This window comes from Zosterops lateralis (assembly GCF_965231275.1).
Source record: "Zosterops lateralis genome assembly, chromosome: 30".
Taxonomy (NCBI): Eukaryota; Metazoa; Chordata; class Aves; order Passeriformes; family Zosteropidae; genus Zosterops; species Zosterops lateralis.
The window spans coordinates 5,281,331-5,295,485 of record NC_139790.1 but is presented as its reverse complement, the minus strand read 5'-3'; the positions used below and the strand labels follow the sequence as shown (position 1 = coordinate 5,295,485).

General features: G+C 52.4%; 1 protein-coding gene across 1 annotated transcript; it reads left to right on the top strand.

Annotated features, from left to right (window-relative positions):
- The first annotated feature begins 945 nt into the window (after positions 1-945).
- RASSF2 (Ras association domain family member 2) lies at positions 946-12,820 on the top strand. Its single transcript, XM_083880554.1, has 12 exons — positions 946-989; positions 1,488-1,666; positions 4,683-4,770; positions 6,522-6,597; positions 7,555-7,706; positions 8,152-8,240; positions 9,943-10,091; positions 10,160-10,261; positions 10,775-10,826; positions 11,336-11,457; positions 12,263-12,360; positions 12,530-12,820. Exons 3-12 carry the CDS (start codon positions 4,712-4,714, stop codon positions 12,597-12,599), a joined length of 969 nt encoding a protein of 322 aa, XP_083736680.1. The 5' UTR covers positions 946-989; positions 1,488-1,666; positions 4,683-4,711; the 3' UTR covers positions 12,600-12,820.
- Positions 12,821-14,155: the final 1,335 nt, after the last annotated feature.

The following is a 14,155-nucleotide window of genomic DNA, read 5'->3' as shown; positions in this document are numbered from 1 at the left end:
AAAGCACTGGGAAAGGTCAGGAGCAGACAAAGGAGGAGGCACACGGCCACTGCTCCTCGGAATACTGAACTCCTCCAAACTCTCCCCGGGGCTGGATGGGCAGGATGGGACCCCGATCCTGGGAGTGCTGAGTGCTGGCTCAGAAGTAACTGTGACCCGCAGCTGCAGCAGCTGCTTCCAGGCAGATTTTATTTTAATTTATTTCCTCCTCCATTCACTTCTCAGGGGCGGTTTTGGATCCGGGTGGGATCCCAAGGCCGAGGTTGGGAACAAGCACACGGCCCCGTCCCAACAACAGACCAGCCAAGTGTGCTGCCTGCATGGCTCTGGCACTGGATATCCCAGGATTTGGGGCTTTTAAAGGCAGAAATAACTGCTTCAGCCTGTGTGATGCAGCCCACAAAGCTCCCTCTGGGAATTCTGGACAAAGCTGGAGCTGATTGTAAGAGCATTTCCAGCCTGGCTGCGTGGGATGGGGATTCCTTTGGGATTCTGCTCTTGGCAACGGGATTGTAGAATCCCTTGGGATCCTGTTCCTGACATCGGAAATGGGGCATCTTTGGGGATCCTGGTTGTGACAGTGGGGATGGGGCGTCCGTTGGGACTCTGGTCTTGGCACCAGGGATGGAGAATCCTTTCAGCCCCTGGTCCTGAAGTGCGACCCGGGTGGAGCCAGGGTGTCCTTTGGAAACCCAGAACCTGTTCCAGGGATGTTGCTGGAGCATCCTTCGGGAAGTCCGGGCGGGGACAACCCGGCTTCCTGAGGCGACATCCTTTGGGGTGCCCAGTCTCGGCACCGGGAAGGGATCTCGGAGGCCGCATGTCCTTCGGGATCCGGGTTCCGGGATGACCCCGGCTGCGGCAGAGGATGTCCCCCGCGCTACCACCCTCGGTCCCGCCCGCGCCCCTCCCCGTCGCGTCCCGTCCCGCCCCGCCCAGGGGCGGCCCTACGGGGACACCAGCTTCGAGCGGAGCGGGACCGGCATCGGGTGAGTGCGGGCGGGATGGGGCATCCTCATCCCCGTCCCTATCCCGGTCTCTATCCCCATCCCTGTCCCCTGCGCGGGGAGCGGCCCCGGGGCTGAGCCACGGCCCCCCCGCAGCCGCGGCCGCAGCGAGCGGAGGCGAAAAGCGCGCTCACCGCCGGGAGAGGGGGGAACCCGGCCCCCACCCCTGGGTGTCACCTCAGCACCCTCCGAACGCCGTCAGCATCGTCCTCTGTGCTGGGCTGGAGCAGCCGCAGCGCCCATGGCTCCCACCCCGGGCACGGCACCTTCTCGTCCCGTCGCGCCCGGGTGGGACCCGCCCGCCGCTGTCCCGGGGCCCGCGAGGAGCCCCTGGTGTGCACAGGCTCCTCACGGAGGGCTTCACCCTGAGTGCGGCCAGTGGGTCCTCTCGCCCGTCCCCAAGTGACCCGGCACCCCCCATGGCATCTTCGGCGGCTCTGCCGCCACTCAGCGCTCCCTCCTTCCCCTCTCCCCTTCCAGGACGGAGCAATCGGGCTGAAGAACAATAGCGGCGCTGGAAAACAATGGAGCTGCCGCACCTCCCCGCGTAGGGATGCGGGCCGGACGCGGGGCAGGAATCCCAGCCCAAGAGTAGCGGCCGGGCCGGAGGCACCGCCGGCAGCAGCGCGGCTGCTCCAGCGCAGGATCCGCGGGACGCGGTGAGCGCTCGGCCGCGCGTGTCCGATCGTGCCCCGACACCGCTGAGCGCAGCGGCTGCTGGAGGCTCCATCGCCTTCGGGTGATGCTTTGCTACCGAGAGCGGCGGGATCGAAGCGCCCTTGGGCCGGTTAAAAGCCGTCCCGGGCTGAGGGGAAGCGGCGGCGCTGGTGCAGGAGGGAACATCGCGGCCTCCCCGGGGAGGAGGATATTCCCACAATCCCTCAGCAGCGCCAAATCCGCATCTCCCGCCCCAGCGGGGACGCTGCCGAGGCTCCCGTGTGCTGCGAGGGGGTGAGACCGAGGCAGCAAACCCCCCCAAACCCGCAGATTTATTTGCAGGCGCAGGGAAGAACGTTGCTCTCCTGCTGAAAACACGGGTTTGGGCGGGTTTGCCACTTTTTTCCTTGTTTTGTTGTGTTGGAGCTATGCGTCTCCCCGGAGCTCGGCAGAAGCTGTGAGGGGCTGTGAATGTGGCCAGGCTCCCTCAGGTTGGGCTGTAGGGATGCGGGAAGGGCTTTAGGGAGGTTTTTAGGGAGGGGGACTAGCCTGGGCTCCGTGGGGTCAGTCAGGCCTGGAAGCAGTGGCAGGAGCAGCCGAGAGGAGGCAGAGAGGGCCGGAACCCTCCTGCCGCGGGGCGTTGGTTTGATCTGGAGACGTGCTAGAAGCGCTTTGCAAAGCACCAGGAGAGACTCATGCCGGGCAAGGCACGGCGGAAACGCGTCAGCTCCGAGGGGGAAACTGAGGCACCGAGGTGCCGGGAATGAAGACAGCCCCAAACTGCCACGGTTGAGCAATGGAGCAACTTCCACTTTTGCCAGTGCTTAGATTTGGGTGATTTCCGGCCTTTTCCCAAAGCCATGGCAGGACATCGGGGGCTGTCAATGCCTGGTCTCTGCTGGGGAATCTCCAGGAGCTGCCTCTCCCCTCCACTCCCATCCTGGTTCTCTCCAGACCCAAAAAAGGAAAAATTTGCCCCTTTCCTCAGTGCTAGGAAGGGGATGTGATGACGGAGGTGAAGGTGGCAGAGCCGGGGCGTAAACAGGAAACGACTCCTCAGCAGAGGAGGATGAACCTGCACTTTGGAGCTCCCCTTCCACCCCAAAATAGGCCCTTATTTGTGGCTGCACTTCATCCCCATGTCCCCTTCGAGGGAATTTGGACTTTGGTTTCACCCCTTGGCATCACCAGGATGCTCTGGAGCAAAGCTCTGAGTGGTACCAAAGGCTCCACCCTGGGCTGCTCTAGGAGGCATTTTTTTTTCACTCACTTTTGTATTTTTGCTGCTCTAGGAAGGTTTTTTTCACTCACTTTGATGTTTCTGGCACTATTTTCACATGTGCCAAGAGCCGTGTCCTTTAATCCTCCCGGAATATCCCCAGAGCTTTTCAAATCTTGCCAGGGGATGCCCATGAGCAGGATGCTCATTCTTGCCATTCCTGCACCTCACAGCTGAGCACCCCCAAATTTGGGGCCACACACACAGCTGCTGCCCCCAAAAATCACATGGGTGTATCCCAAACCCATGAGCCAGCTGCAAAATCCCCTCCTGGTACCATTTTGAGGGATAAATAGGATTATTCCTGGGTTTGTTCCTTGTGGGAGAATGGATGGCTGCAGGAGAGGGGTTGGTGCTGGATTTTGCCAAATTTTGCCAGGTATTTCCTGGCAAAATACTCATGCAGTTCCTCAGCTCCTCAGGAAGCCCAAAGCTTTGTCAGCTCTTCCACGACATTTTGGAGCCGACTTTTTCTTCTGCTTTTTCTCTGGGCAGACCCAGAGCCCCAGGGCTGGGCTGGGCTGATTTCCTGCCCTTCCCCTCCTGCTCCTGGTCCAGCCCGGCCTCGTGTGGGGTTTCAAACCTGCCACAGAATATTTTTGCTGTTGCCAATCAACTTTTTTTTCGGGGATTTATCCCAATGTGTGGGATGGAACCCCGGGATCGCTGCCGTGCAGAGGCTTTAGGGTTTAGATTCATCCTCTGACAGGTTTTACTGCCTTGACCTGGATTTTGGTGTGGAATTGGGTGTTTTTCTTTCAGGATAAGTTGTTGGTTTTTTTGTGTTTTTTTTTTTTTGTTTTTTTTTTTTTTTTGTTTTTTTGTTTTTTTTTTTGTCCCAGGGGACTGGAGGAAGCACATGGCAATGTGGGAGGTGGAAGAAAACAGCAGCTTGAGGAGCAAATGCCTTTTCTTACCTCAGTTTCTCTCCTAGGAGAAGGGAAGGGAGGGAAAAGACCCTGAAAAATGAAATCCTGTCTCGGGTTTCATCCAAGGAAAAGCACGACCCCAGAAGCCCTTTTTTCATCACTCAAAACCACCCCAGTTCCACATTCCGAGGTCTCTTTCACACCCGATTTCCAGACTATTCTGAACCCGTGAGCATCCCAAGGTCTTCACCCCAAACCCCATTTTAATTCCATTCTGTAACATCCAAAAATCACACTTGAGATCTAAGCCAGGGCCTCCCCAAGGTGAGATTTTGGGGACTTCCCAAGCATTTGCATGGCCCAAAAATCCAGCTGGGATTATTAAAAAAGCTGAAGGATCAACCCAGCATCTCTGTCTGCTTAGAAAATCATCCCTGGTGCCACCACTGGGCTTGGGATGGCCCAAGGAAGCAGCAGCTGCACTCAGATCTGCACGTTTGAAGTTTTGTAGGATGAAAAAAGAATAAAATAATCGGAGAAAATGAACAATTCCCACCTAAACCCCCCTCCCACCCGCAGCTCTGGCGTCGCCGGGACACCCGCGGATGCTCCAAATGCAAATTTAGCGTAAAGATATATCCGCGGGGATTAAATTTTCAGTGAGTTCGCGGCGCCTCTGCCCTTATCTGATCTCCCGCCTTCCCCAGCGCCTTCCCCGGAGGAGCCGCACCGAGCTCCACCCGCGCCTCCGGAGCCTTCTCCAGCGCCGAGGGGGTTTAGTTTTATTTTTATTTCCCGGTTCTCCAGGGGAAGGTGGCGGGATGCGGGGATGGGGCGGCTCCCCTGAGGTGACTCTGCTCCCTCCCGCAGCTCGGCTCCCATGCCCGCGCTGCCCCGGGATGGAGTTCGGCGGCGGAGGGGACGCGGTGCCCTGCGGGAAGGACAAATTCATCTCCAGGTAAAGCCCCGGAATGCGGGGGAGCGGGGGATGGGGTGTTCGCGGCATTCCAGGGGGATATGGAATATGGGATGTGATGTACGATGGGTTGTCTGTAATCTGAAATGGGTAATAGAGTGTGTGATGTGTTATCTGTAATCTAAAATATGTAGTTTCTAACAATATCTACCAATATGTAATAACATATAACAATATCTACCAATATATAACAGCATATAACAATATATAACAATACAAATTATTATAAACACAATATATAACGTTATAAATACAATATATAGCATATTATCAATTACCTATAACGTACAATATTTCTTTGAGATAAATATATATAATATATTAATTGTATATATTAATATTAAAATATATAATGTATTACATATAACAATATATAGCAATATATAACAATACATAATATATCATAATATACAATATATAACTGTATATAACAGTATAAACACAATATAAATACAATATATGACACATTATTCATGACATAACACGCAATATTTCTTTGAGATAAATATATACATATTTATGTAACATATCAAACATATAATGATATATAGCAATATAGAACAATATATAATATATAACAGTATATAACATTATAAATACAATATATAACACTATAAACACAATCTATAACAATATAAATACAATATATGACACATTATCCATGACCTGTAACACACAATATTTCTTCCAGCTGGAAGAATGGGAGTGACCCTGGGTTTTAACTCAGTTCAGAGGGTTTTGGAAAGGGAAAGTAATTCTGGGTGAAAAAAAGGCAATTTCCTTAACAAGAAAACGGTTGTTGGTGGAATTTTGAAATTTTCCTTAGGAGTGTGGCTAAATGCTCTATAAACTCCCATAAAAATGGGCTTTGCTGAAAAAGTCCTGATTAATAGTTGTTCTTCTATTCTTTGGGAAAGAAGTAAAAATATTTCTAAGTTTTAAGGGAGATTTTAAAGGAGATAAAGCAAAACTGTGATATTTTCCCCCTCTCCTGACCCCAAATGCCCATGGTTTGGCTGGTTTCTCTCAGCTGGTGATGCTGAGCATCCTGAACCTCCCTCAGCCAGCCCAGCTTTGGGAATTAACGCCGGAGGCATTGTGTCCTGTGATTCATGGCTGGGCTCAGCCAGTCTGGTGGGGCTTATTTTTTTATTTTTCAATGATTTTTATTGTTATAATTTTTTAATTTTCATATATATCTTTATTTTGACCTTTAAAAATATATTTTTATCTTGATTTTTGTCCTTGTTTTTATCTTTATTTTTATCACAAATTTGCCCCCAGAGCAGGACTCAGAGCTTTGTTCTGAGCTTGAGGCTGATGTGACCACCTCGCCTGTGATCACTTGTGACTCCAGTGTGATCTCCAGAAAACTGATTTATTTTTCAGCCTCGTGACCAACTGTCCCGAGCTCTGAAAAGGTTTCTTGTGTCTTTTTGGAAGATTTATGGGCGACAAGGTCATGGAGAGCTTCTCCCCCTAATTGTGTGTGCAAAATGTTGGACCCGCAGCAAAAACCTTCAATAAGGGATGTCTTGGAGGAGGCAAAAGGCCCAAATCTGCCCCAAATAAAGCAATTTTTGGGTCCCCAGCAGCACAGCGGGTTCCTCAGCCAGGGAAGCAATTCCTGCTTTCCACTGGATCCACCCTGGACAGCTCAGGGGCCACTGGGTGGTGCCTGCAGCATCTCCCCCCTTCCCCCAAACCCCATCTCAGCACCATTTTTTCCCCAGGAATGAGCTGCTCCTGCACCTGAAGACCTACAACATCTACTATGAGGGGCAGAACCTGCAGCTGCGGCACCGGGAGGTGAGAAATGCCCTGGGCAGACGGAAACAGGGAATTGAGACAGAGAATCATGGAATGGTTAGGATGGGACCTTAAATCAATCCTGTCCCACTCCTGCCATGGGAAGGGACATCCTCCACTGTTCCAAGGTGCTCCAGCCTGGCCTTGGACACTTCCAGGGATCTAAGGACAGCCACAGCTTCTCTGGAAATTCCATCCGAGCCCCTCTCCACCCTCACAGCCAGGAATTCCTTCTCAAAATCCCATCTAAACCTTCCCATGGAATCTTAGATCGATTTGGGTTGCAAGGGACCATCCAGTGCCACTATGGGCAGGGACACCTTCCACTATCCCAGGCTGCTCCAAGTCCTGTCCAACCTGGCCTTTGGACACTTCCAGGTACCCAGGGACAGCCACAGCTCCTCTGGGAATTCAATCCCAGCCCCTCCCCACCCTCACATTCTTTCCCAAAATCCCATCTACACATGGAATGGTTTGGATTGGAAGGGACCTTAAGGATGATCTCATTCCAACCCCCTGCCATGGATACGGACACCTCCCACACCCCCAGGGTGCTCCAAGCCCCATCCTTGGACTCTGCACTGGAGAAGGTGGATCTGATGGATTGTCTCAGTGGAGATGGAATTGGTCTCCGATGTCCCTTCCATCCCCTATCCTGTGGCCACTGTCAGATCCCCTGCTGAGGTCCAGCTGGGTGATGGCAGTTCCCCCATCCTGCAAGGTCACCCAGTTTTCCATGGTTTGTCCCAGTGATGCCACCCTGGCTGCCCCGAGTCCTGATCTGCCTCAGCACAGCTCCCAGGAGGATCTGTCCCTCACCAGCCCCAGGAAAAAGACTGAGTCCAAAAAGTCACAGAACCACAGAAAAAATTGGGTTCAGAAAGACCTCACAGCCCCCAGTCCCCACCCCACATTCCCAACTTTTCTCTGGGATGCTGATCCCTGTCTGTGCTGCAGGAGGAAGGGGAGCTGATCGTGGAGGGGCTGCTGAACATCTCGTGGGGGCTGCGCCGCCCCATCCGCCTGCAGATGCAGGACGACAACCAGCGCATCCGCCCGCCGCCCTCCTCCTCCTCCTGGCACTCGGGCTGCAACCTGGGCGCCCACGGGTGAGTGGGGCACAGGCAGCCCCCAAAAACACACTCAGCCCCAAAACATTCAGCCCCAAACACAGGCAGAGTGCCCCAAAACCACACACAGACAGCCCCAAAATGCACACAGCCCCAAAAACACACACAGAGCCCCAAAAACACACAGCCCCAAAAACACACACAGCCTCAAAAACACACAGCCCCAAAACCACACAGCCCCAAAAATGCACAGCTCCAGCACACAGACAAACCCAAAAACACCCCACCCCAAAAACACCCCACCCCACTCCCGCCCCAGCCTGTCAGGGTTTGCTGGTTGCAGCCCCAGCTGCCTCCTTCAGGATTTTTGCCCCAGCTGGAATCAGCAGCGAGGGGAGATGAGGGGCAGAGATTCCCTGGGTTGTCAATCTCTCCGCGGCCACACCCACGGACAGGGCACCCACAACCCCTCTGTGTTCTCCAGGTCCGTGCTGAAGCCCAGCACCTTGCCGGACATCCCGGTGACGGATGGAGACACCGCACCCAGCACGGAGAACCCCGGGAATGGCGCAGGTGAGCCGGGCTCGGATCCACCGGGATCGGTCCTGGTGCTCGGGAGCAGCTGCCTCATGCTCTGGTTTTATTTGGGAAAACACAAACGAGGCTTTGTCTTTAACTCCAGACTCAGTTTCCCATCCTGCTCCAGCTCAGCCGCTCCCAAAGCACCATGCATTATTTTATTCAATGTTTTCCCGGATTGCCCAAAATTCGACGATCTCAAAGGTCTTTTCCAACCACAATGATTCCCTGATTCCCAAGGGGCTTTTTCTCGGGGGGAAGAGGCAGCAGTGAGATGTGGTGGAGCTTGGAAAGGAACGGGGGGGGGGGATGGATCAGAGATCCCTCGTGGGATTGCGGGGAAAAGGAGGATGTTGGAGCTTCCCCTTCCCGGAGGCTCCGCTTTTCGGAAAGAAGAATGGGAGCACTGGGAAGCGCGTTACCATGGGGAAGTCACTGCTGCTGCAAAGTGTTTGTCCCCAGTGTTTGTCCCTCCCCGGTTCCTCCTCTGCCGAGGGGGAAGAGCTTGGCCGCAGCTCCGTTAACCCCTTGTTCTGCGGAGCGGGGCACAGCCTGTCCCACCGGGAACTCCCGCAGGGAAAACGTGCTGGATGCATTTTGCTCGTTCAACTCTGGCAGATGTTCTGGTTTTTTGGCTGTTTTATTGGGGGTTGGGGTGGTAAAGAAGGATGAGCTTATCCTTTTGAGAGGAGCTGAGCCCTTGCAAACCTTGATCCACAAATCCCCATCTGTGATCCTCCAACTTTTTCCCTTTTTCTTTTTGCTCTCCTCACTCACAACACTTTCCTCCTTTAATTAAATCTTTCCCAGGCAGCGCCCACCCCATGTCACCCCACCACGATTCCCCTCAGCTTTATGGCCTCAATCCTCTGCAAGCACATAAGAAAAAAAAAAAGCTTTTTATTCCATTTTCCCCCTAAAATCCAGTAAAAATCAGTGCCCAGCATGCATGCACAGCTCCTCAGAGTGCTCAGTCACAGTTTGTGCATCTGGAGCAGCTCCTGCTGGAGATTTCTCCCTGCTGCAGACATGCTTTGAATTAAAACACCCAGAGCTGGAGCCTGAGAGATTCATTAAAAATGGATGAAGAGCTGGTTTATAATAATCTGGATCCAGGCCAATTTTCATACAGAGATCTGAGGCTCTGCCCTCATTTTCTGCTCTCATTAAAGGGAAGGAGAACAGATAAAGTTAAATTATGGAAAAGAGAGAGAAGATGCTCAGGTTCCCAGGAGGAGAGGGTTTATCCAGGTAGCAGTATGGATTTAGGTGGTTAATTTTGAATTAATGACCTTCCTCAGGAGCTGGGGGAGAATAAACCAGTTGCTGTGGCTTAAACGTGTCCTGGGAAGTTTGTAGGGATGAGAGGTTTGTTCTTGGGGCGAGGGTTTGCACTCTGCATCCAAGTGGGGACACACAGTGGCTGTTTTGCAGCAGGAAAATTCTGGAATCACAGAATCTCCTGAGTGGGAAGGGATAACGAGACTCTGACTCAACTCCCAGCACATGGTGTGTTCTGAGAGTGTTGCCCAAAAACTCCTGGAGCTCCAGAGGAGAACCCCGGGCAGCTCCCCCTGGTCCCAGTCCGTGCATCCCTGGGAGCGTTCTCCAAACGCTCCTGGAGCTCCAGAGGAGAACCAGGGCTGTTCCCACCGTCCCCAGTCCCCATCCCCGAGGTCCCACGGGTGTTTTGCAGCCCCTAGACCGGCGGAGGAGGCCCCACAGCTGATGCGGACCCGCAGCGACGTCGGCGTCCGGCACCGCGGCAGCGCCCGCACTCCCGGCGAGCAGCGACGGCTGCGCCGACACCGCTTCTCCATCAACGGCCACTTCTACAACCACAAGGTGAGCCCGGCCCTTCCCGGGATCCGGGGGGATCCGGGCAGGCCCTCAATGGTGTCTGTGCCCCGCAGACCTCGGTGTTCACGCCCGCTTACGGCTCCGTCACCAACGTGCGCATCAACAGCACAATGACCACGCCCCAGGTGCTCAAACTGCTGCTGAACAAATTCAAGGTACGGGCACCGCTCCCACACAGCGCTCCCGGGCTGCTCTGAATACAGAGTTTGTGTTGTATTTAAAATAAATAAATGTATTTTGTATCATATACGTATAACATATGCATTTGGATTATATATATATATATATATATAAAAATCTTTATATTATATAGATGTAATTTGCATTCAGATTATATATGTGAATTTTATATTAAAATATTGATATTTTCTATATATATATTTACATTATGTATATAATCTGCATTTAGATTATATGTATATATCTGAATTTTTATATGATATGTAAATATTTATATTATATATATATGTTTGCATTATATATAAAATTATATCATTTCTTCATATTATATGCCTAAAATCTGCATTCAGATTATATATATGTGTGTGTATATATATACACACACACAGACACACATATGTATGTGTGTATAATCTATACCCTATATATCTATAGGGTATACCAGGGCAGAACCTGTGCCTTGAGCAGAGCTTTGTATCTCCCCCCAGATCGAGAACTCTGCAGAGGAGTTCGCTCTGTACATGGTGCACACGAGCGGAGGTGAGTGCCCCAAATTATCCTGGGCATGGGTGCCCCATATCCCCTGGACAGGAGTGCCCCAAACCCCCTCAGCAATGAGTGAATGCCCCAAATTCCCTGGACATGAGTGCCCCAAATCCCTGGATGTGAATGCCCCAAATCCCTGAATGTGAGTGCCCCAAAGCCCTGGATGTGAATACCCCAAATCCCTGAATGTGAGTGCCCCAAATCCCTGGATGTGAATGCCCCAAAGCCCTGGATGTGAGTGGCCCCAAATCCCTGGATGTGAATGCCCCAAATCCCTGGATGTGAGTGCCCCAAAGCCCTGGACGTGAGTGCCCCAAAGCCCTGGATGTGAGCGCCCCAAAGCCCTGGATGTGAATGCCCCAAAGCCCTGGACGTGAGTGCCCCAAATCCCTGGATGTGAATGCCCCAAACCCTCTGGCCAGGAGAGCCCCAAATCCCCGCGGCGCTGTCTCCTCGGCCCCGGCGCCGCCCCTGGTGCCAGCCCCGCGGTTCTGGCGTTGCAGAGAAGCAGAAGCTGCGCGGCAGCGACTTCCCCCTGCTCGCCCGCATCCTGCAGGGCCCCTGCGAGCAGGTGTCCAAGGTGTTCCTCATGGAGAAAGACCAGGTGGAAGAGGTCACTTACGACGTGAGTGTCACCCTTGGGTGGACTTGGAAAAAACCCGGGGGATCACAGGGTCATGGGGTGGTTTGGGTTGGAAGTTCCATCCAGTTCCACCCCTGCCACGGCAGGCACACCTCCCACTGTCCCCGGGTGCTCCGAGCCCCGTCCAACCCGGCTTGGACACTGCCAGGGATACAAGGGCAGCCACCGCTTCTCTGGGAATTCCATCCCAGCCCCTCTCCACCCCCACAAAGAAGAATTTATCCCCGATGAACAGATGCGTGCTGGGGCTACAGGAGCTGCTCTGCTCCTGTGTCTCTCCATGGAAACTCCCGATCCTACGGGATCCTTGTTCTGTGTTCCAAGAGCGGCTTCCGGCTCCAGACGGAGCAAACGCCCCCATCCCTATTGTGCCATCCCGAATCTGATCATGAAAGAGCGATTTCGGCTCGGCCTTTGGCGGAATTGTTCTTCCAGGGGGGTGGGAGCGGCTCCCTTGTGCCATCTGCCGGCTCGCCAGGCCGGCTGTGCTCTGAAATCCCGGCTCAAACCAGGCGCTTTTGGGGTGAATTTGGGCTTAAACAGCTCTGAGAAGCTCAGAGCCACCTCTTGCAGACAATGGGTGAATTAAAATAAAGAAACCTTAGACGGATCTTTTTCCAATAATTCTCCAGTGCTTGCTTGCTTGCACGAGCTGATGGTCGCAAACATAATTTTTAAGGGTTTGCTGCAAAATTTTGGGATCCTTGGTTAAACCTAAGGAGAGGATGGGGGAAGGGGTCAGTTCATCGCCCTCTTCACCATTTTCTGCTGTTCCTCTCCTTCCCAGGTCGCCCAGTACATCAAATTCGAGATGCCCATCCTCAGGAGCTTCATCCAGAAGCTGGAGGAGGAGGAAGATCGGGAAGTGAAGAAGCTGAAGCACAAGTACGTGGGGCTGGGTGGATGCTGGGAGGGAAGAGCATTCCTGGGGGGCTGCTTTGGTCCCAAAAAATTCATTTGTGTAGCCCTGCATCCCTAAGATGGGGTTTGCATTATTCCAGGGCTTTTCTCGGATGCTGAAAAATCCCCTTTTCCTTGTGCTGTGCCTCCCCAGATACTCCATCCTGCGGCTGATGATCGAGCAGAGGCTGGAGGAGATTTCTGAGGGTCCCACGGCAATGTGAACGTCCAGGGGATGTGCTGCACCAAACCCCAACCCTGAAACGCTCCCAGTGTCTATCTGGATGGCTCCAGCCCCAGCCAACCCTCCCTCCCACACCTTCATCCCTGCAGAATCCTCGGGGGGGCTCTTCCCAGGAAGGCTCTGGCTGGTGGCAGCTTCAGCCAAAACCTCAAATCCCTGGAAAACACAGGGAAAAAAACAAAAACAAAAACAAAAACAAAACAACAACCACCAAAAAAAAAAAAAATCTGTGAGCAGCACAAAGGCGAGGATGGGGTTAAGCAAGGGCTGCCAGCACTCCAGAGCTGGAATTTTGGGGGCTCAGTTTGGAAATGCCCAATGTGGCTCCCAGTGAAGGACCTGCTGCTTGGCAGCAAGAGAGCACAAAAAAATTCCTCTTTTTTTTTTTTTTTTTTTTTTTGTGAAAAGCACATTCCTACCGCAATAATTCACAGGTGTCAGGAGGATTTTGTAAATCCGAAGGGTTGGCTGAGATTTGGGGGGGTTTTACCCTGACCTGAGGGCTCACAGGTGGATTTCCAGCACAGGAGAAAATCCCATTTTTTCCAGCGCCTTCCTCAAACCTGCATCTGGTGGCACCACCCCCTCCATCCCCCGCTCTAATTTGCACTAATATTTAGGGATTGTTAAGAAAAACCATGATGTCAAACCTCTCTGGTAGCTGTAAATGCCAAATAGCACTCACAGGGATGACTGAGGGCCTCGAGCATCTCGAGGGAGGCTGGATGGGAAAGGGGGGAAGGCAGGAGGTGGGGGAGGCAGAAATGAAGAGGATTTTATTTTCCAAATCCATTTTCCAGCAGTGCCAGCAAATTATGCTGGCGAAGCCAGGAGCAGACTGGCTCCATCACCACCACCAGCTGGAAAAACCTCTTTCCCCCCAGGCTAAACCAGCAATATCCATTTTATACCTCGATGTGAACTAAACCTCTGACTTTCTCCCCTCCCTTTGAGTTTTTGCAATGCATCTTTGTAATTGTTTTTTAAAAAAATTAATGGTACCTTTTCCACCTTTAGCTCACGTTCAGGAAAGTGTTGTACAGTGAGAGGAGCTTTTGATGTGTTTGAAGGATGATTGTGGCACTGCTGCGTGGATTAACAAGGAAATAAAATATGTAGCAACTTAATGCAGAATGAAACCCTGAGTCAGAGCCTGGCTTGTCCAAAATAAATCACTTTGTGCGGACAGAAATGAATAAAAAATGAGATTAAGGAAAAGCGTAAAACCTGCCTGAATCCCAGTGGAGAAGTTTCCCAAGGAGAAATGCTCTCACCTTCCAGATTTACAGACCCACATCTAAATTTCTGGGGGATTTGGGGGGAATGTTGGGCTGGTTTAGGACTTATCCAGCCCTTAGGGATTATTTATCTCCAGTCACTTTGGTCGGCAGGCTCCATCCCCTGGATATTTCTCTCCCAGAAGGTAAAACTCGGATGGTTTGCCCTCCTGGAAGCTGAACTCCCGCTTCCCTCAGGGTGTCCCGGCTGTTCTGTGTCCGCGGAGCTCAGCCAGCCCACCCCATTATCCCTCCCCGC